This window comes from Schistocerca nitens, chromosome 7, assembly GCF_023898315.1.
Source record: "Schistocerca nitens isolate TAMUIC-IGC-003100 chromosome 7, iqSchNite1.1, whole genome shotgun sequence".
Taxonomy (NCBI): Eukaryota; Metazoa; Arthropoda; class Insecta; order Orthoptera; family Acrididae; genus Schistocerca; species Schistocerca nitens.
Genome location: NC_064620.1, coordinates 290,745,253 through 290,767,752, shown reverse-complemented (window position 1 = coordinate 290,767,752; position 22,500 = coordinate 290,745,253). Strand labels below are relative to the sequence as shown.

The following is a 22,500-nucleotide window of genomic DNA, read 5'->3' as shown; positions in this document are numbered from 1 at the left end:
AAATTAAATGAGATACTGTTATACAGTAAATTTTATACGAAATTTAGGTATCTTGTCCACATTTCATTCTCAACATTGTGGCACCTAAAATCCACCATACGGAAAGTATACGCTATGGACTTTTACCTCTGCAAACTCTACAAAATTTCTTGCCATGGTTTACTACATTTAATGCTGCACAATAACTGCGTAGAACATCGAGACAAAATTAAGCCATTTATGGGGGGAAGGTATCAGTCAAGAAGATGTGTAAAAATGAAATTTTTTGGCCAAATAGTTTTTGTGAAATTGAATTATAAGTGTGTCAAAGCAGTCGGAACACCATGTGTCTGCACAGGTGAGCAGTGCAGTGATGACAAAATCGTGCACAGTGCGGAATGCAGGGAGCATGTCTCTGTAGCAGTGAAAGGGTTAATGCAGCCATGGTCGCTTTACTTCATAAACTGCGCGCTCCTCCCTAAACGTAAGTTTGTGAACTATACTACACTATTGCGCTGCTTCTCTTGGCGCGTGCGTCGTTTGCAACTGGCAACGCAGCAATCTCCCACGTCTGTGTGGGCATGCGCGAGCTGCCAAGATAAAAGAATTGAACTATAGCTGAATTTGACTTACAGGCAGTGCTTTACTGCAAAGGCAGTATTCCATAAAAGAAGGCTCTCCATATACAATTTCACAGTTCTTAATGTAAGAGAAAACAAAACCAACTGCCACACATGGGACGAGACAACAGCAAAAAGACGATCCATGCAGGTGGCTTCATGTCTGTGGGATTTTTTGAAAAATCATGCAATAGGAAAACCGATAACCTTATTTTCTGGTACATGAGGGCCAGAACAGGAATGCCAACATGAGCACTTTTCTGATGCATATGGGAACCAGAACAGGAATGCCAACATGAGCATTATGTGTTCGCATGCAGTGAATACGCTGGACATTCCAACTATTGACCAATTGACTTCTTTGAATCTCAACATTCACAATTGGAAGTAGACTCAGTGCATGCAAGCATCAAAAGAAAAGGTAAACATATGGAGGTTTTTTTTATCCCATTGGCTGTTATACAATTGTAAGAATGACCTCCAGCATGTACAGAGTGAAAGAAATGGATAACACTCAAATTTTAGATTTCAACCAGTTTCAGAAGAAAGTAATTTGGAATAGGAAAACTGTTGAGAATGAAGAAACTGTGAAATGGCTTGAGATTGTTTGGGTGCAATATAGGAAAGATCAGCCTGACATGTCGTTTTTCAAGTATTCCTACGATGATCGTGACTTCCAAGTTTTGCACATTATGAAAAGACCTGGCCTGCGAAATTCTTCAAATTCAGGACCTGAAGACAATACTCTGTGCCCACCATGTGACAGTCCTGTCCGCATAAGTAAAGAAAAGAAAAAATATCTTATAGATTTATGTAATAAGGGTATTATACCTCCCAGGTATCACACATTATATCAAGGACTCAATGCTGCTAACGATTTAGAAAATGAGGAAAACATGGAAGAATCACAGGAATAGACTTCATGCTTATTTTCTGTTTTTTTTTTTTTTTGTCTCCTTTATTATTGTTGCTAGTTCATCACCTTAGCTATTTCATGCAAACCACTGATTTTGGCCCATTTAAATGTCTGTGTTGTATTATTTTTGAAACAATAATCCACAAACAGAAAAACAGGTGTGAGAGAGCACTGGGTTTCGTTAAAATGATTTTCCTATTATTTGTTATGTGAAGATTAAAAAACAAGAATATTATTTCTGTTACCTGTAAATTATTTTTTTAAGTTCAATGTTACTGCAAACAAATAATAATGACTTTTATTCTCTTGCTTGTAGTATTCATTGAATAAAACTTGACACATTCCCATAGCTTATTCCGTGTAATCTGTATTTATAAAGACATTATTAACACAACTGCAGTAATCTTTAATATGATAATATTGCTTAAAGCTGCATATTATTTGTTTGATGTTCGTACGTTATACAGCAGTAGCCATTAACTTAAGGTTCGGACAGACATAATTTCATAAATTATTTCATTAGTGTCCACCAAGTGACTAGAATATGTAACACCTAGTAGAAAACAACAGTCAATGAAGTATACTCTTTATTTACCACAGAAAGGTTTGTGAAAAACTATTAGAAAGTACTCAAGTTTTTTGGACAAAACCTTTAAATCGAATTATCTCATAACACTGTTTTTGGAGTTTCGTTTCTTCGATCCTAAATGAGCGAAATTGCACATTTCACAAATCTGCTGCTGCACTGAATATGACTTATCAACAGTATCAACCATGAGTTATTAGTCAAACACAAAAAATTAGGGTACCTGTCAAACTTTATCACAATTCATGTACGTATAGCTACAGCATTTTATTCTAACGCCACAACTAATGGACATTATTTTCATGCAATTTCACACAAAACAGGGTGACAGCAAGGGATTTTGAAGTATGTAACAACTAACTGTAATTATAAGAGGCTGGGTAAACTGCAGGAAATACAGACTATCGCATGAACATCTTCAATGAAACATTCACCTTTCTAGGGAACAAAACATATTTGTCCTGAAATGTTTCAATTAAATAATTAATTGATTATTCATCATCAGCAACAGGTGAAACATTGTCAAACATTTTCTCATCTGCTGCAAACTAAGATCCTCCAACATTTTGTGGAAATATTAAGAGGTTTTACAACTCTTTCCATACTCAAGACAAGTGCTTTTTGGAAATCATGCATCTTTCTACAAACATGCATGCACAGTGCTATGGGACCTTCGGTGGTATTCACAGCACAAAATACCACATACTGGAAACATCCCTTTCGAACTACCACCTTCTGAGAATAAGTGAACCTACCTTAAGTATCTCTAACTGAGAATGTAGACAATTTGAACTTATTGAGTCTAGTCATTTCCAATGTCATTTCTCACAATTCTTCTGATGTCAAAGACATTTGAATAAAAAAACTGTATTCCCAACCTGTTCCTCCACTACAAAGACTTTCTGATTCATTCCTTCTCTACTATTCCAACTATTAATGGAGTAGCAGCATTTTCCAAGCAGAAAAGCCAATTTCATTAGTTTTCTTGCCTTTGCATTTCCCCATGTAGATTCATTGTCCCCCTCACCAGACACATTACTGTATTTCTTCCACATTAATCTTTCTTCCCCTGCAATGGAAAAATGTTTTTCAACTGTACAATTGGCCTCTCTACACAAATGCAATGGTAACTAATTATAGGTGAAGCTTTGTCAAACTTGTTTTTTCATATACTGCAAACTAATATCCCCCAATACTGGGTGGAAATATTATGAGGTTTTACAACCCTTTCCATACTCATGAAAAGTGCTTTTTGAAAATCATGCATCTTTCTACTAATTAACAGTACTCATATATGAGTGTTCTTTTTCTTTCATAACAAAACCTGTACGCAAGTTGCTACCTTCCTATAATTGTGGGAAATCTTGCTTGCAAACTATGTATACTTCACATTTTTCACTCAGTATGCTGTTTAACTGTTCTGGTGTATAGAAAATACTAAATCTTTTTTAATGATACTGTTGTTTCTAATGAACTGCAGTTACTGCCCTTCATCTCAGATATAAAAGTAACAGAGGGGAAGCAGCAGGGCCCAAGACGAAAATCTGTTAGTCATGTACAACAGCCATTGAGTTCCATTAAATGTGCTGGGCCATTTACCAAACCAACACATTATTAACTGAAGTAGATTTATTTGTTTGAAAATAAAAAAGTAATATGGATGCTTCATTGTCCAGTGAACACTCTTCTCATAAAAGATGTGTTCCCAACTAAGTTTTCTAACAGAGGCAGAAAGAAATGCTAAATAATCCCCACCTCCTTCCATGTAACAGATAACTTATCACATTACCAGGAATAATTACATTAATATTGCAAATAATTTCTTAAAGTTACTGGAATCAATGCCAAAAGAAACCCTAAAAGATAGTTTATTGGATTGAAAACTGTATTGTCCGTACAGTTTCTCTCATTACCTTAGATTAAATAACTTTCATGACAACACTATACAGTGGCTTGCAAGGGAAAATATGTAACTGCAGAGTGAATTCATAGAATGTTTCAAAGATTTTTTTAATGTATATAAAAACAGACGTTAAAAAATACAGAACATTAATAACCCATGAACCCTGAACCATGGACCTTGCCATTGATGGGGAGGCTTGTGTGCCTCAATGATACAGATAGCCATACCGTAGTTGCAACCACAACAGAGGGGTATCTGTTGAGAGGCCAGAGGCCAGACAAACGTGTGGTTCCTGAAGAGGGGAAGTAGCCTTTTCAGTAGTTGCTGGGACAACAGTCTGGATGACTGACTGATCTGGCCTTGTAACATTGAGCAAAATGGCCTTACTGTGCTGGTACTGTGAATGGCTGAAAGCAAGCAGAAACTACAGCCGTAATTTTTCCCAAGGGCATGCAGCTTTACTGTATGGTTAAATGATGATGGCATCCTCTTGAGTAAAATATTCTGGAGGTAAAATAGTCCCCCATTTGGATCTCCATGCGGGAACTACTCAGGAGGACATCATTATCAGGAGAAAGAAAACTGTCATTCTATGTATTGGAGTGTGGAAGATCAGATCCCTTAATCAGGTAGGTAGGTCCAAAAATTAAAAAAGGGAAGTGGATAGGTTAAAGTTAGCTATAGTGGGAATTAGTGAAGTTCAGGGGCAGGAGGAACAAGACTTCTGGTCAGGTGAACACAGGGTTATAAATACAAAATCAAATAGGGGTAACGCAGGAGTAGGTTTAATAATGAATAAAAAAAATAGGATTGTGAGTAAGCTACTATGATCAGCAGAGTGAAAGCATTATTGTAGCCAAGATAGACACAAAGCCCACACCTACCACAGTAGTGCAAGTTTATATGCAACTTGCTCCACAGATGACGAAGAGCTTAATGAAATGTATGATGAGATAAAAGAAATTATTCAGATAGTGAAGGGAGATGAAAATTTAATAGTTATTGCTGACTGGAATTCGACAGCATGAATAGGAAGAGAAGGAAACATAGCAGGTGAATATGGAATGTGGGTAAGGAATGAAAGAGGAAGCCACCTGATAAAATATAGAATTTTGCACAGAGCATAACTTAATCACAGCTAACACTTGGTTCAAGAATCATGAAAGAAGGTTGTGTACGTGGAAGAGGCCTGGAGTCACTGGAACGTTTCTGAGATTATATAATAGCAAGACAGAGATTTAGGAACCAGGTTTTAAATTGTAAGACATTTCCAGGGGCAGATGTGGACTCTGACCACAATCTATTGGTTACGAACTGTAGATTAAAACTGAAGAAACTGCAAAAAGATGGGAATTTAAGGAGATGGGACCTGGATAAAGTGACTAAACCAGAGGTTGTAGAAAGTTTCAGAAAGAGCATTAGGGAACAATTGACAAGAACTGGGGAAAGAAATATAGTAGAAGAAGAATGAGTAGCTTTGAGAGATGAAATAGTGAAGGCAGCAGAGGATCAAGTCGGTAAAATGACGAGGGCTGGTAGAAATCCTTGGGTAACAGAAGAAATATTGAATTTAATTGATGAAAGGAGAAAATATAAAAATGCAATAAATGAAGCAGGTAAAAAGGAATACAAAGTCTCAAAAATGAGATTGATGGGAAGTGCAAAATGGCTAAGCAGGGTTGCTAGAGGACAAATGTAAGGATGTAGAGGCATATCTCACTAGGGGTAAGATAGATACTGCCTACAGGAAAATTAGGGAGACCTTTGGAGAAAAGAGAACCACTTGTATGAATATCAAGAGCTCAGATGGAAACCCAGTTCTAAGCAAAGAAGGGAAAGCAGAAAGGTGGAAGGAGTATATAGAGAGTCTATACAAGAGCGATGTACTTGAGGACAATATTATGGAAATGGAAGAGGATGCAGATGAAGATGAAATAGGAGATATGATACTGCGTGAAGAGTTCGACAGAGCACTGAAAGACCAAAGTCGAAACAAGGCCCCGGGAGTAGACAACATTCCATTAAAACTACTGACAGCCTTGGGAGAGCCAGTCCTGACAAAACTCTACCATCTGGTGAGCAAAATGTATGAGACTGACGAAATATCCTCAGACTTCAAGAAGAATATAATAATTCCAATCCCAAAGAAAGCAGGTGTTGACAGATGTGAAAATTACCGAACTATCAGTTTAATAAGTCACGGCTGCAAAACTTTAACGCGAATTCTTTACAGACAAATGGAAAAACCAGTAAAGCCGACCTCGGGGAAGATCAGTTTGGATTCCGTAGAAATATTGGAACACATGAGGCAATACTGATGCTACGACTTATCTTAGAAGCTAGATTAAGGAAATGCAAACCTATGTTGCTAGCATTTGTAGACTTAGAGAAAGCTTTTGACAATGTTGACTGGAATACTCTCTTTCAAATTCTGAAGGTGGCAGGGGTAAAATACAGGGAGCGAAAAGCTATTTACAATTTGTACAGATACCGGATGGCAGTTGTAAGAGTTGAGGGTCATGAAAGAGAAGCAGTGGTTGGGAAGGGAGTGAGACAGGGTTGTAGCCTATCCCCAATGTTATTCAATCTGTGTATTGAGCAAGCAGTGAAGGAAACAAAAGAAAAATTCGGAGCAGGTATTAAAATCCATGGAGAAGAAATAAAAACTTTGAGTTTCGCCGATGACATTGTAATTCTGTCAGAGACAGCAAAGGACTTGGAAGAGCAGTTGAACGGAATGGACAGTGTCGTGAAAGGAGGATATAAGATAAACATCAACAAAAGCAAAACGAGGATAATGGGATGTAGTCGAATTAAGTTGGGTGATGCTGAGGGAATTAGATTAGGAAATGAGACACTTAAAGTAGTAAAGGAGTTTTGCTATTTGGGGAGCAAAATAACTGATGATGGTTGAAGTAGAGAGGATATAAAATGTAGACTGGCAATGGCAAGGAAAGCGTTTCTGAAGAAAAGAAATTTGTTAACATCGAGTATAGATTTAAGTGTCAGGAAGTCATTTCTGAAAGTATTTGTATGGAGTGTAGCCATGTATGGAAGTGAAACATGGACGATAAATAGTTTGGACAAGAAGAGAATAGAAGCTTTTGAAATGTGGTGCTACAGAAGAATGCTGAAGATTAGATGGGTAGATCACATAATTAATGAGGAGGTATTGAATAGGATTGGGGAGAAGAGAAGTTTGTGGCACAACTTGACTAGAAGAAGAGGTCGGTTGGTAGGACATGTTCTGAGGCATCAAGGGATCACCAATTTAGTATTGGAGGGCAGAGTGGCGGGTAAAAATCATAGAGGGAGACCAAGAGATGAATACACTAAGCAGATTCAGAAGGAGTAGGTTGCAGTACGTACTGGGAGATGAAGAGGCTTGCACAGGATAGAGTAGCATGGAGAGCTGCATCAAACCCGTCTCAGGACTGAAGACCATAGCAACAACATCATATAAAAGTATTGCTTGTGTACACTTACATTAATTTCTACATAAGTTGAACTTGAAGGCATAAAAAACAAACACAATGTACGTGCCTGAGTGAGCGAAATGTGGAGCGGCGCAGAGCGCGTGCATAACAATGGCCGTTTTGCGCATCAGCGAAAAGAGATGTCGTGTCACACCATTGTTTTAGCTTTGGAACTTTTATAATTTTCAACTGACCCAAAATCAGGACATTCAGAATTCTGATCGGAGGTGAATGGGGACATGTCAACAGATTTTGAAAATTGGGACACTCAGCAACATGAGCTGGCACCCCTGGCCCACTGTGTGCGTCCTTCCTGGGCAGCCCCATCAGAGTCAAGACAACTTCCAGTCATATTCTCAAGTGCAGGCTGACAGGAATCTTTTTGCTATGTGGTGCGGCACCTTCGCAATGGGGTATCTCTGAAGAAATGGACATCACCTTTCTGGACTCTGAGCACTGTCTCATAGAATGGGTGAGGGACGCTGGAGTGACAAACAACAGCACACAGCACCCCAACAAGAGGAGAGCACTGCAGTAAGCCACAGTTACCATACAATTGTGCCAGCACCTCGCTGTCCATCATAAGTCAATCGGATACGAGGCGCTGGCCAGTAATTTGTCTTTTGATCTGCCCATGGCAGTATGCAGCAGCGAAGCTCAGCTACCAAGACAGCTGTGACTCCGGAGCAATGCGCACGGAAAATGCCCAGTGCCACCACATGGAGACCACTGTTTAACACCAAAGAGAGGTGCACTCTTCCTTGTTTTGTAATGTTCTATTTGACTGATAACTACACTCTGCTCGCAGATCTTCGACTGTACATGGACTCTGTATCAGATACAATTGTCGTTTACATATTAAAGTGATTGTCTGTTTACTGGTGTTCTCTATTTTGTTTGTTACAACAAAGAGAGATAAAGACTAGGACAAAGCAGCATCAGAAAGATAGTTGAAGACTGGAGAAGATGGACTGGTTTGTGTTCCAGGAGGAGATTATTTCTTACACAACCATACAAGTTTATGTTTGACAATTAGAATGTTGATCCATCAGCAATGAAATGCTTTATATTAGGAACATTCATAAGTAAGTTTGCAATCTTTGACCACCAGACAAGCAATAGGAATCTGAATAACATTTATTTGTAAAGTTATTTCATGTGTATAATAAAGACATTGTAATGCAATATACCTCTGTTATATTAACTTGTTTTTATGATCATATGAGGCATGAAGATCTAGGATAACAAAGAGCTGCTTGTCAGAAAAGACTAAATGTATTAATACTATCTGCAAGCAATATGACGATGTGATTGTGTAGCTCTGAAATTATAAACTGGGACAGTAGTGTTCACTGAATTACGTTACAGGCAACACAATAAAAACACTAGCAATATGAAAATAATTTTAATTTCCATTTTTTAATATTAAAAAGGACAGTATATTTCTTTGATAAGTCGCAGATGATAAACACAAACATGTAAAGGACTGGAGCACAGACTTCTACTCACCCAAATGAATAGCACTTTTACTCCTTATTTCACATTGATCTGGAATTTTACATTACTTTATTATATTATAAAGGTAAGAGAAATATTTTAATCCCTATGTGATGCACATATTCATTCATACCATCAATTAACAATGTAGCAACCAAAGACCAACAAGCCACAAGGTTCACTTTTTCTTTCTTCTCAACTGACATCTTCCAAATTTTTTAACTGACAAATGTAATTCGTATCATCTACATCCCTACTGTCTAGAAAATTGAATGGTAACACACAGAACAGTACCAGTTGCCCTTTCCTTTAAACACTTGCAGCCTTAAAAACAGAGAAAAAAGTTTTTGTTTCAGTTTTGTAAATTCTATTCAGTAGCCATCACATTTACAACAGAAATAGAAAAATATGGCTAAAATATAATTTTAAACTTCTTTACTTCTAAGCTTGAAAGTCTTCAACTGTAAAATGGTAAACAATATTTATTGTACTATAAATTGTAATCCAGTCTTTATTATTTAGTTTATTATAGGTTGAAAAACATGCCACCATTACAATGATTACAAAAAACATGGAATCAGCAAAGTTAATCACAAATTTCAATTAAAACTGCTAGATAGCATTAAACTTTGTCATAAAAATACTGGTAGGAAACACTCAACAATATTAATAGATTTTTTAAAACTGACATCTGTAATTTCTTGCAGAAAAACTTACAGTTATAAATAAATATTATATGTTCGAGTAATCATTTTCTTGAATATAACAGTAAGTGTTGAAGTCCTTAATAATTCACAGCCATAAAACACGTTTTCAGTGCGGACGATACACAAATTTATCAGAATCTAACATATTAGTTCCTGATAGGAGGAGATTATTGTTTCTAACATTTTGAGGGTTTGTTACCATTGACACAGGAATCTCTTGTAAGAATGGGTTGTTTTTATGTGGTGAATGATTTATTTCAACAGTAGTTCCAACTAGCGTGCCAAAAGGGTTGCTTGTTTGATCCACACTTTGAAATGATGAACTATTTGTCAATGGAAGTGAATGACTCACATAATTAGATTCATATGTATTGAAACTTGTTTGCCTCTCTGTTCGCTGCACTGCCTGAGTAGCTGGGACAATGTTCATATTGTAATTTGAAGCCACATTAGTTGTATTTCCCATGTTACTCCAACTGTCAATCTTTCCCACTGGAACTGATGACTTAACGGTCTGGGCAGTAGCACCATGAGGGATGAGTAACCTTGCAGAATAATTGTTACCGGAATGTGGAAGAGCAGTAGCATCTACCCAGTTACCATGAGGCACACGTGCATTTTTGCCATTGACTGCAGAGTTAGTCCGACTATAACTGACATCATTTAAATGAAATGGTTGCGGCACACTGTTTGGCATGGATAGTAATGGAGCAATATTATTCACACCTCTTCTTAAGGTCCATTCATCCTTAAATACTTGCACTGTTAATTCCGATACCACATTTGATAATTTGTCCACAATGTGAGCGAGCACTAGTTGTTCATCTGCATCACGCCGAACACGCACATGAAGAGATCCTGCCTGTAAACAAAATACACGGAAATTAAAGTTTTGTCTTCTTACATCAATGACAGTGAAAAATACAAGGGTTAGTCAATAAATAATTTGCAAAGCAGGGTAGTGACAGCAGCACAGCAAGAGATGACTATTCTCTGCATACAGTTCCTCGGCCAATGAAACTGCACAATTGCATGCAGTTCTAGACAGTATTTTGGCATTTGAAACTTACTGGTTTACCCTTGTATTAACAAGATTTTAAAATTGAAATTAAAGACTTTTGCAGGTAGCCACAGTGGTTATTCTTTCCTTTACTTCAATACTGCCACTCAGGTCTACGTGGAGTTTCTCTATATAGTCAACATACTTTTATTTACCTTACATGTTATAATTTGTATGCAGTCATCATGAGACTTGACTATTCAACAAGTGAGAAAGGTGAGAAATGCTGTTTATAAGTGAATAGCCTAATCTTCCTGCTCCATGCACACTTCTTTTTATTTCAGCACGACGTTATGAAGTGCAAAATCACAGCATCTGTATTAGAGCCATATAATATTATATAGAGACAATAGTTTAACCCTCTGCACTCTGTAATGCGGACACAGGACATCTTTCTGTGCTCTTATTGAAATTGACACAATCCAAGTGGCAAGTGCGCCACAAAGGATTGGCCAAGTCCCTCTGTGGAAACAATGAGGCCACTGACTAACAAGTAGGGTATATATTAAAACAAGTGTGCTTTCATTCAAATTTATTTACATAAGCATTACAATACAAAATTTTTGATTGTGTGAAATTTTTTGAACCTCTTCGGGTGGACAGTTTCCATTGTTATTTAACTTGAATTGTTTACAAATAACTCACTGTCATCATCAAAATCTTTGTCACCCTCGTTTCCACTTAGAAATTCCTCTAAAATCTCTACCATCTCATCCTCAGAAAGAATTGTGCATGAAGAACTAGCCATTCTGTCCTAGTAACTTGAAAGTAATAATTACAACCTTTCCCTCAACACAACTGCTCAATTTCAACACTGAGTTAAAGCAGGCTGCCCTAAATGGCCAGACTCTGCAGCATGGATGCCTAGTATAGTCAGATTCAAAAATGGAGCATGAGAGTACTAAGAAAAATCATGTCGAATGAGGCTTGACATCAGAGTGGAGAACAATGGGTCGAGTGCCTCCAACCACTGGTGAAACAAGTTAATGTACATTTACATGCCCCATAAAAATTGCATATTGCCTGCAGTACATTCCAACAATGCTGTCTGGCAATACAGTGGCCATATGAATTGCAGTCATACAGGGTGACAGTTATTGAAGTAAATGAAATAAAACTGTTGTAACTTCTGAACGGCTTGCGTTAGGACATTCAAACTGCATGGTTGGCCGTGGGGCTTGATGTGAATAGTGTGTGCTGTATGGTTTGGTTTAGAGACAAAGCCCACTTTCATTTGGATTGGCGCATTTGGGGGACTGAGACTCTGCATTTCGTGGTCAAGAAGTCTCTTCACCCTCAACGGGTGACTGTGTGGTGTGCAATGTCCAGTCATGAAATAATCGGTGCGATATTCCTCGATGGCACGGTGACTACCGAATAGTACGCGAAGCTTTTGGAAGATGATTTCATCTCCTTTATCCAGACTGACCCTGATTTTGAAAAGGTGTGGTTCATGCAAGACAGAGCTCGAAGCCATCGAAGCAGGAGAGTGTGTAATGTCCTGGAGGAGCAGGGCTCTGGGGTACCCAGAGGCCACTGGCATGGCCTCAATTGGCCGCCATATTCTCCAGACCTGATCACAGAATATGAGGCCGATGCAGGAAAGCCTGTTGTATAGCTGCCTCCAGTGGGGGCAGGTTATCAGAAATAGAATGATACCTCCTGAACCCACACTGAAAACGACCAAGAAATTGCCTGAATTCTAAGATCCAGACAAGGCGGTGGTTGACCATCTGCTCCAAGGTCTTTTTCATGCAGCTAGTGAGGGCAACACTATGATAATTACTTGGGCAGGTACAGTATTTCCCAGGTTTTAAAAGTGGAATTACAACTGACTCACGCCATGAGTCGGGAAAGTGATCTGACGCCCAAATGGCACTAAAAGTGCGAGAAGGATATCTTCATTTCGCCAAGTGAGGTGTCATAGCATACTGTAATTGATTCTGTCATGACCAGGGGATGTGCTCGAGATGAAGACACTGCAGAATCCAGCTCCCATATGGAAAATGGGCAGCTATAATCTTCATCGGTGGTGGACCAGAAGTCCAAATTGCTCCTCTCAGTAACTGCTCTGTAGCAACCTGGATCCTGACTGGCAGTTCCTGGATCCTGACTGGCAGTTGCAGTAAATTTGGCAAAATAGACTGCTATAGTTTGGGCAATGTCTCGTGGACTAGTTTGAAGAGTGCTTTTCGCCATTACAGCAGCTATGAGGCACCCCTCCTGCTCTCCCAGAAATTCTCCTGATGGTCTCCCATACAACAGAACTCTTCGTGGAATGATTAATGATGTTCAGGAACTGTTGCCATGATCTCTTCTTGCTCTCTCAAATAATTTTGCCCTCACCACCCACAAGGCCACAAGATTCTCGGCAGTTGGCTGCACGCAGGGCTGCATGCCTAGTCCTGATTGCAGAGCAGCATTTGTCACTCTACCAAGAACAGGCTGCCTCTTCAATTGTCCTGTGCACTGTGGACTGGATGCTTCAGCGGTGCGGAAGATAATTTTGGTAATATGATCCACCTATTGCGAACATTCACATGATGTTCAAACTGGGCTAGCTGATTGTAAAGTGTCCAGTCCGCTCTACTGAGCACCCATCACAGTGGTTTCCTTTTGGGTTCCAACCCATCTGGTAGGTCAAACCAGATCAGAAAGTGATCACTTCCATGCAAGTCATCGATCACTTCCCATTGGGCAAGGTGAGCAAGGACAGGAGAAAAGTGAGAGATAGATGGCAGAGAATGGGCCAGTTCCAGTGCAGAAGTGCATGTTATGTTCCATATTTAGCAAACATGCATTTGATGACAGGAGAAGCCTCTCAGTTGCTCTACCCCTGGGGCAGGTAGTTGCAGAGCCCCAAAGACCATTATGTGCATTGAAATCACACAATGGGGTGGGGGAGCTGTAAAAAGGTCGTCGAGAGCCTCTTCATTGAGCGATTTATGTGGAGGCAGATACAGGGAATATATTGTCAACGGAAGACGCATATGCACTGATAATGCAACAGCTTGTAAATTCGCTGTATGGGAGAGAGGCGAGGAGTGGTAGTCAGTACAGATGAAAATACCTAGTTCTCCTCTAGTTTTCTCTCCACTAAGGTCATCCTTTTGTGGAGTACATAGTCTCATACCACAGAGGTGTATGACCGATTAAAATTAGTCTCCTGCAGAGACAGACACAGTGGTCAACCCTGAGATAGTAGACACAGTTCCTCCATAGGCATCCTGAATCCCTGCAAGTTCCACTGAAGTACGGGAGCCATTTCATTGGCATGGTTTTAATTTATCCCTATCTTTGTACTGGGGAGGTGAAGAACTTGTAGAGCAGGGGGCTGAAGGGGCTGCCTGGATCTGAGGCACCTAACTCTGTGATGTCTCCTCAGCAGTCAGATGTGAAAGAATGACACTGATGGCACTCAATGCAGCTTTTGACCTGAACATCGTGATTCTGCACCCTACCCATTTGAGGATGAGGGGGAAAGGGGATGTTGAGAGGCATTTTGCTTATCGAGTGCCTTCTTGATGCTCACTACGGAACTGTTGCTAGTCTTTTCTGCGGCAGTTGCTTGGGTTGCTTAATCCTTACTCCCTTTGCCTTGCGTGTACACATGCAAGTATCCAAGTATCCTTTTTGGCTTCTGCGAAGGAGATCCACTTGGTCACTTTTAGTTCCTCTGCAAAAACAGGGCAATCTCAGCTTCAGACTATGTGGCTTCCAAAGCAGTTAACACAGACTGCTGGAGATGGACAGTCAGTCCCAGCTTCATGGGCTACCTTTCCACATTTCCCACAGGTCGCTTCGCCCCCACGACTTTGGCTGAAAGCTATAATATGTAATGGTCTTTTTGTTGTGCCTGTCCACAACTCAATGGGTCATCTTTATGGTGAGTGGAAACTATCCTTTGCCTCAAATTATTGGTGTTTTTATTTATTTTTGTTGAGCAGCACATATCACTGTTTGCACAATGAGTTCAGTTCCTGCTTCAGACATGTAAAAAAAAAAAAAAAAAAAAAAATCACTCCACCTCTGATGGAGATGGCACACTGCAGTGGCACAGAGCCCTTTTCAGCCAGCTCTGTAGCTAATATGACTGCACTCTGAAACTCTTTATTGATAACAAGTTTGTTTGCGTGGCCATCCTCCACAGCAAGTGCAGAAATACTTGTTTTGTAAATAAAACTGCATTTTCTTACTGCAAATTAATTTTACCCAGACACTTTTCACCTTTTTATTACTTTAAGGCATCATCAGTGGGATGGTTTGTGGTAATCTGTGTTTCCTCTCATCTGGTCTGGAACCCACAATACCACTTTATTACCGGACACACAGCACAATTCTGTATTCTGAACTTTTTCACACTGTTCACCATGTTTCTCCTTTTTTGTGGTGTACTATTATTCTTTTCCCAATTGATATAGCTATTTCTTCAGGCACTGTCCTTTTAACAATGAAATATTACAACTTCATTACGTGTTGCCAAATAATGAAATGCTTTGGCAATGACCTGCAGCTGCCTGTGACATCAGCAATACTGTCTAGCCAAACCAGATAATTGACTGTATTGCAGCCACACTGCAGAAATGTGGACAGCAAAGATATTGCAGCCAATTACTGCTGTAAGATATGGTCCATGTAAATACCTCTTTATCATCTGCAGCACCTGATACAAATCATATATTTGACTTGTAGACTTTTGAATCTAATCACCCATTATACTTTCTCAAGGAGTACATTAATATTTTAGTTACACTTCCTTTAGCTTTAAGCCTGTGTCTACGTCTACATGACTACTATACAGTTCACAATTAAATGCCTGGCAGGAGGTTCATAAACCACCTTTAAGCAATTTCTCTACCATTCCACTCCTGAACAGTGTATGAGAGAAACAAACATTTAAATCTTTCCTTGTAAGCTCTGATTTATCTTATTTTACTGTGATGATCATTTCTCTCTATGCAGGTGGGTACCAACAAAATATTTTTTCATTTGGAGCAGAAAGTAGTTGATTGAATTTTTGCAGAAAGCTTTCACAGCAGTAAAAAATGCCTTTGTTTTAACAATTGCCATCCCAACTCGTGTGTTATCATATCTGTGACACACAGTAATACTACAGAAGAGGATGGACAAAGAATATTTACTGTGTGCTTTGGTAAAAAATTTTATCAATCACATTTAACACTGTGTCATCATAAATACTTGAAAGTACAGTATCCCTCTTGGCCTGAACATAATGACACCTCTGTCTTTAGGACAATGACAAAAAGACAGTTAATATAATTTGGATCCAGAACTAATAGTGCAATTCAACTCCTGATTAAAAAATTTTCAAAGTGAAAAGCATTTTTCAGGTAACTGTCAGAAAAATATAATTTCTGATAGATAGCTCTCTGTTATTTCAGGTTTTTCAGCGGGACAATATTGTTAAACTTCAGTCATTTCTGCACTGTCAATTCGCATCATCACATTTTATGAATTTGATCAAGTATGCCTGGTATGCAGCACAATATGCAGAACAACAGGCACAATAATTATTCCTTTTTCCATTCCAGTTCTGTATAAATGAAACTGTTCTCATGTCACAGCTGCATCTCCTAATTTGCCAATTGTGCGCTAGGTGGGAAGATCTGTACAAATTGCAGTTGTAAGTGGTTTTTGAGTAGAAAAAAAGGCGTTCAATGTACTTGCGGTGCATCTTAGCAGGTAAAATTTTGACAGTGCATTTCTTTTGGTGTATTCTTCCCATGTGGAAAATTTCAGGGTAGGTGTAGGCATGTAGGACTGGACCACTTGCTTGTGAGTATGTAGATGTCTATCTGTAATATGTAATTGAAGATACTCAGCCATTATGCTGACTGAATCAGAAACCAGAAAAGCTAATTTCCAGATGTGATATTTGACCAGTCTAGCAAAACTGATTAAGCCCCTAATATGTAAACATGACAGTGAAAATTAGTTTATGAAATTCAGTTTTTGTCTGCTCAAAGTTGTGTCATATGTAAAAGTAGTGATTACACCAAATTTTGAATTTTAGCTAGTAGACAGATGTATGTGTTTTTTGTTCTAAGAAGCTGGGTCCCACAGCTGAATTCTACATTCTGTTACATAGTATGTACAGAGACCGTACAACCATCCACATTGCACAAGAGCAATGATACATACTTGGGGTTGTGCACTTTCTGTCTTGCAAACATGTTCTTATGCATATTCTCTTTCCAAACTGGGCTTTGAGATGATATGCAATACAGCATAATAGGTGTAAACAAAGCATAGGGCTACAGAGTGCTGAACAAAACGCATTTAGCTGTCAAGACAGCAATGTGTGAAGCCTTCAGTGACTACCATCAAATCATGTTTAACAAAACCCAAAGAAATTGTGGTCATATTAAAAGCTGTTCGTGGCACCAACATCAGTGCCTAGACACTCCCAGCTGAGACGTGGACTGAAATTGAGAGTAACAAAGCAAAAGCAGAAATGCTTAATTCCATTTTCAAATGCTCCTTTACAAACAAAAACATAGGATAACTGCCCCAGTTTAATTTTTTTAGCTATTGAAAGAAGAGTGAAATAGATATTAGGGCCACTGGAATTGAGAAACAGCTGCAATTGTTAGAACTAACATAGCTCCACGGCTGGATGGAATTCTTGTCAGATTCCATACTGTCTTTGCAGGTGAGTTAGCCCTTCTTCTAGCTACTGTGTTCAAAAGAATTGGGGGTCAGGTGAGATATCATACACAATTGACATATGATAAACCATTTTATTCAGATATTAATTACAATTGTAATTTGTGTGAGATACAGTACAATATTTTGCTATCTGAAATCTTTACTTGAGATTTACATGGTATTTATGTAGAACGAGGCACCATAATAGTGAAACAGTTATACTCGTTCCCCTCTAATACGGTGTGTGATCACCAGCCAGTACAGTTTCTTCCACGAGTGCAATATCCGGCTCTGGAACCGCTGACCTGCGGGAGGTGTTGGTCTGGCTGCAGTGCATCTGCCAAGTGCATCCCAAACATGCTAAATTGGGTTTAAATCCAGTGAACAAGCTGGCCACTCCATTCATTCAATTCAGTCAGCTCCAAGCATGTTGTCCACCAGTGCAGCTCTGTGGGGACAAGTGTTATTGTCCACCAGAAGGAACCCATCTTCTATGGCACTAGCGTAGGGCACAACAAAAGGTCGAACGATCTGATCTCTATACCTCTGAGCAGTGAAAGCGCTATTCTGAATGGCACAGATGTCCGTACGTCCACCAATACTAACTCCTGCCAACACCATTCATCCACCACCATGATATGGTGATGTTTCCTGCACATAAGCAGGATTGTTCCGAGTTCCACATTGTCTCCAGATGAGGGAACGATGATTGTCTGGCTGAACACAAAATCTTGACTCATCTGTGAACAGCACCCAGCACCTTTTCTTACTACTCCAGTCCTGATGCTCCTCCGTGCAGTTTCTGTGGGCTAAACAGTGTCGTGATTTTAAAGGGGCACACACCACAGGCCTCCGTGCGTAGAGGCCACATTCCCGAAGGCGATTTCGGACTGTTTGTGTTGATATTGCGCATCCTGTTGCTGCCTGGAGGGCGCGTTGCAGCTGAGTTGCATTCCACCTCCTGTCTCGATGGGCTGTTAACAAGAGATAACGGTCATCTCTTGCTGATATTATCCATGGATGAACTTGGCCTTGCCTTCTTTTAACAGTTCCTGGTGTCTGAAATCGCATCATGGTCCTGGTAATTACACTTTAGGACACTCCAATAGCTGCAGCTACTTCCCTCTGTGTCTGTCCCACTTCCAACCGTCCTATGGCTCACCATGCCATATCTTTGGGCAAGTCACATTGTTGCTGCATTGCACTACCTGCTCACTACAGTATCTGAACCCAAATGCTTGTGTAATTCGTTTGGTAGTGTAAATACAAGTCACCACCAACCCTCTCTGCAGCAACTTTCTGTTATTACCACTATCTCGGTGACTGTAATGTTGTCTCCACTCCATAGAACCGACAGGAGGACATTGAAACATTTTAGTTCATTCTGACAGTGACAATATGTCAAAACCTAGATATCTCAACTGATCCCCTAATTGTTTTGACCAGTGTATAATCTATCATAGATATCTGAAACAAAAAGCCATGCCCAGTAGTTGGAAGAAAGCACAGGTGACATCCATTTACAAGAAGGGTGGTAGAAGTGATCAAACAAAACTACTGCCCTTGACTTCGATCTGTTGCTGAATCTTGGAACACATTCTGAGCTCAAAATTGATGATATATCTTGAACAGAATGACTTACTCCATGCTAACCAGCATGGATTCGAACACACTGATCATGCGAAACCCAACCCTCACTTTTCTCACTTTGGAGTAGTTCTCAATTTCAGAAAGCATTTGGAATCAGTGTCATATACACACCTATTTGATCGTATGCAGTATCAGGTGCAATTTGTAATTGGATTGAGAGTTTCTGGTAGGGATCCTCCCTGTCAAGTTATCAAGGATGGGGTTTTGATGACAAATGTAGAAGTAAATTCGGTTGTGCCCCATGGAAGTGTGATGGGACCCTTTCTGTTCATGGTGTATATTTATGACCTTGTGGATAATATTAACAGTAACCTCAGATTTTTTGCAGATCATGGATTTATCTACAATTAAGTACTGTCTGAAAGAAGCTGCTTAAATGTTCAGTCAGATCTTGATAAAATTCCAAAGCAATGCAAAGATTGGCAACTTGCAGTAACAGTTTAGAAATGTAAAACTGTGCATTTCACAAAACGAAAAAACATAGTATCCTATTACTATAACATCAATGAGTCATAGCTGGAATCGGCCATCTTAAACAAATACATGAGTATAACACTTTTTAGAATATGAAATGGAAAGATCACATAGACTCTGTTGTGGGTAAAGCAGACAATAGAATATGGGGAAGTACAATCAGTCTACAAAAGAGACCACTTACAAATCAGTCACGCAATCCATTCTAGAATATTATTCAAGTGTATGGAACTCGCACTAACAGGGGTTGTTGTGGTCTTTAGTCCTGAGACTGGTTTGATGCAGCTCTCCATGCTACTCTATCCTGTGCAAGCTTCTTCATCTCCCAGTACGTACTGCAACCTACATCCTTCTGAATCTGCTTAGTGTATTCATCTCTTGGTCTCCCTCTATGATTTTTACCCTCCACGCTGCCTTCCAATAGTAAACTGGTGATCCCTTGATGCCTCAGAACATGTCCTACCAACTGATCCCTTCTTTTTGTCAAGTTGTGCCACAAACTTCTCTTCTCCCCAATCCTATTCAATACTTCCTCATTAGTTATGTGATCTACCCATCTAATCTTCAGCATTCTTCTGTAGCACCACATTTCGAATGCTTCTATTCTCTTCTTGTCCAAACTATTTATCGTCCATGTTTCACTTCCATACATGGCTACACTCCATACAAATACTTTCAGAAACGACTTCCTGACACTTAAATCTATACTCGATGTTAACAAATTTCTCTTCTTCAGAAACACTTTTCTTGCCATTGCCAGTCTACATTTTATATCCTCTCTACTTCGACCATCGGCAGTTATTTTGCTCCCCAAATAGCAAAACTCCTATACTACTTTAAGTGTCTCATTTCCTAATGTAATTCCCTCAGCATCACCCGACTCAATTCGACTACATTCCATGATCCTTGTTTTGCTTTTGTTGATGTTCATCTTATATCCTCCTTTCAAGACACTGTCCATTCCGTTCAACTGCTCTTCCAAGCCCTTTGCTGTCTCTGACAGAATTACAATGTCATCGGCGAACCTTAAAGTTTTTATTTCTTCTCCATGGATTTTAATACCTACTCCGAATTTTTCTTTTGTTTCCTTTACTGCTTGCTCAATATAAAGATTGAACAACATCGGGGATAGGCTACAACCCTGTCTCACTCCCTTCCCAACCACTGCTTCCCTTTCATGTCCCTCGACTCTTATAACTTCCGTCTGGTTTCTGTACAAATTGTAAATAGCTTTTCGCTCCCTGTATTTTACCCCTACCACCTTCAGAATTTGAAAGAGAGTATTCCAGTCAACATTGTCAAAAGTTTTCTCTAAGTCTACAAATGCTAGGAACGTAGGTTTGCCTTTCCTTAATCTAGCTTCTAAGATAAGTCTTAGGGTCAGTATTGCCTCACGTGTTCCAATATTTCTACGGAATCCAAACTGATCTTCCCCGAGGTCGGCTTCTACTAGTTTTTCCATTCGTCTGTAAAGAATTCGTGTTAGTATTTTGCAGCCGTGACTTATTAAACTGATAGTTTGGTAATTTTCACATCTGTCAACACCTGCTTTCTTTGGGATTGGAATTATTATATTTTTCTTGAAGTCTGAGGGTATTTCGCCTGTCTCATACATCTTGCTCACCAGATGGTAGAGTTTTGTCAGGACTGGCTCTCCCAAGGCCGTCAGTAGTTCCAATGGAATGTTGTGTACTCCCAGAGCTTTGTTGCGACTTACGTCTTTCAGTGCTCTGTCAAACTCTTCACGCAGTATCATATCTCCCATTTCATATTCATCTACATCCTCTCCCATTTCCATAATATTGTCCTTAAGAACATTGCCCTTGTATAGACCCTCTATATACTCCTTCCATCTTTCTGCTTTCCCTTCTTTGCTTAGAACTGGGTTTCCATCTGAGCTCTTGATATTCATACAAGCGGCTCTCTTTTCTCCAAAGGTCTCTCTAATTTTCCTGTAGGCAGTATCTATCTTACTCCTAGTGAGATAAGCCTCTACATCCTTACATTTGACCTCTAGCCATCCCTGCTTAGCCATTTTGCACTTCCTGTCGATCTCATTTTTGAGACGTTTGTATTCCTTTTTGCCTGCTTCATTTACTGCATTTTTATATTTCCTCCTTCCCCTAACAGGGGATACTGAACATATACTGAGAAGGGCAACACAAATGATCATAGGTTTCTTGGACCCATGGGAGGGTGTCGCAGAGATGATGAAGAAACTTAACTGGCAGACTCTTGAAGAGCCCTGAGAAAGCTTACTTACAAACTTTCAAGAACCAGCTTGAAATAATGACTCTAGGTATACACACCACCCTACATATTGCTGACATAGGGATCATGAGGACAAGATTAGATTAAGTCTAGCACATACAGAGGCATTTAAACAATCTTCTTCTCGTATTCCATACACCAATGGAACGGGAACAAAACCTAATGACTTGTACAATGAAATGTGTTAAATTTTTTATGTTTACACACAGTAAATAAAGCTATTTCAAACTGTCTGCGATTGAATAGTTCATTGGGATAAAATCTGTTATGAAACAGCCTTTATTGGGTAATTTTATGTTTTTGCATTCTGATGGAGAATTCACATCTATATTCACATTTACGACAAAATTCCTATTTTTCAGGTCCCTAGTAACTGGTATGTAGACAATTTTTTTCCCTCAGACAGAGAAAAATCACTACAGCTTTAAATCTATGCAAGACAGCAGCTTTGTTACATTTATTGGTTATTGCCTCAAATCTGAGTGTGACTTTGTTATATATGGGACATTGATTGTTGCTTTAATGGACAAGATCCCATGGACATCAGTCTCTTGAATATTAATCATGAATCGCTTATCAACGTACATGTATGGCAGGTACAAAGAATTGAGCAAAACGTATTGATACATAAGCTGTAAGATGGAGATTTTTTTTTTTTTTGATTGGTTGTACAAAAAAGATTAAACAGTATG

General features: G+C 39.2%; 1 protein-coding gene across 2 annotated transcripts in view; it reads right to left on the bottom strand.

Moving 5' to 3' along the window:
* Positions 1 to 8,872: 8,872 nt before the first annotated feature.
* The window catches only part of LOC126195082 (zinc transporter 6-A-like), a 121,323-nt gene continuing 107,695 nt past the window's right edge, over positions 8,873 to 22,500 (bottom strand). For both annotated transcript variants that reach the window (XM_049933542.1, XM_049933543.1), the window contains one exon: positions 8,873 to 10,546. In XM_049933542.1, coding sequence (XP_049789499.1) covers positions 9,791 to 10,546 — 756 coding nt within the window. In that variant the 3' untranslated portion in view covers positions 8,873 to 9,790. The remainder of the gene's footprint in view (positions 10,547 to 22,500) is intronic.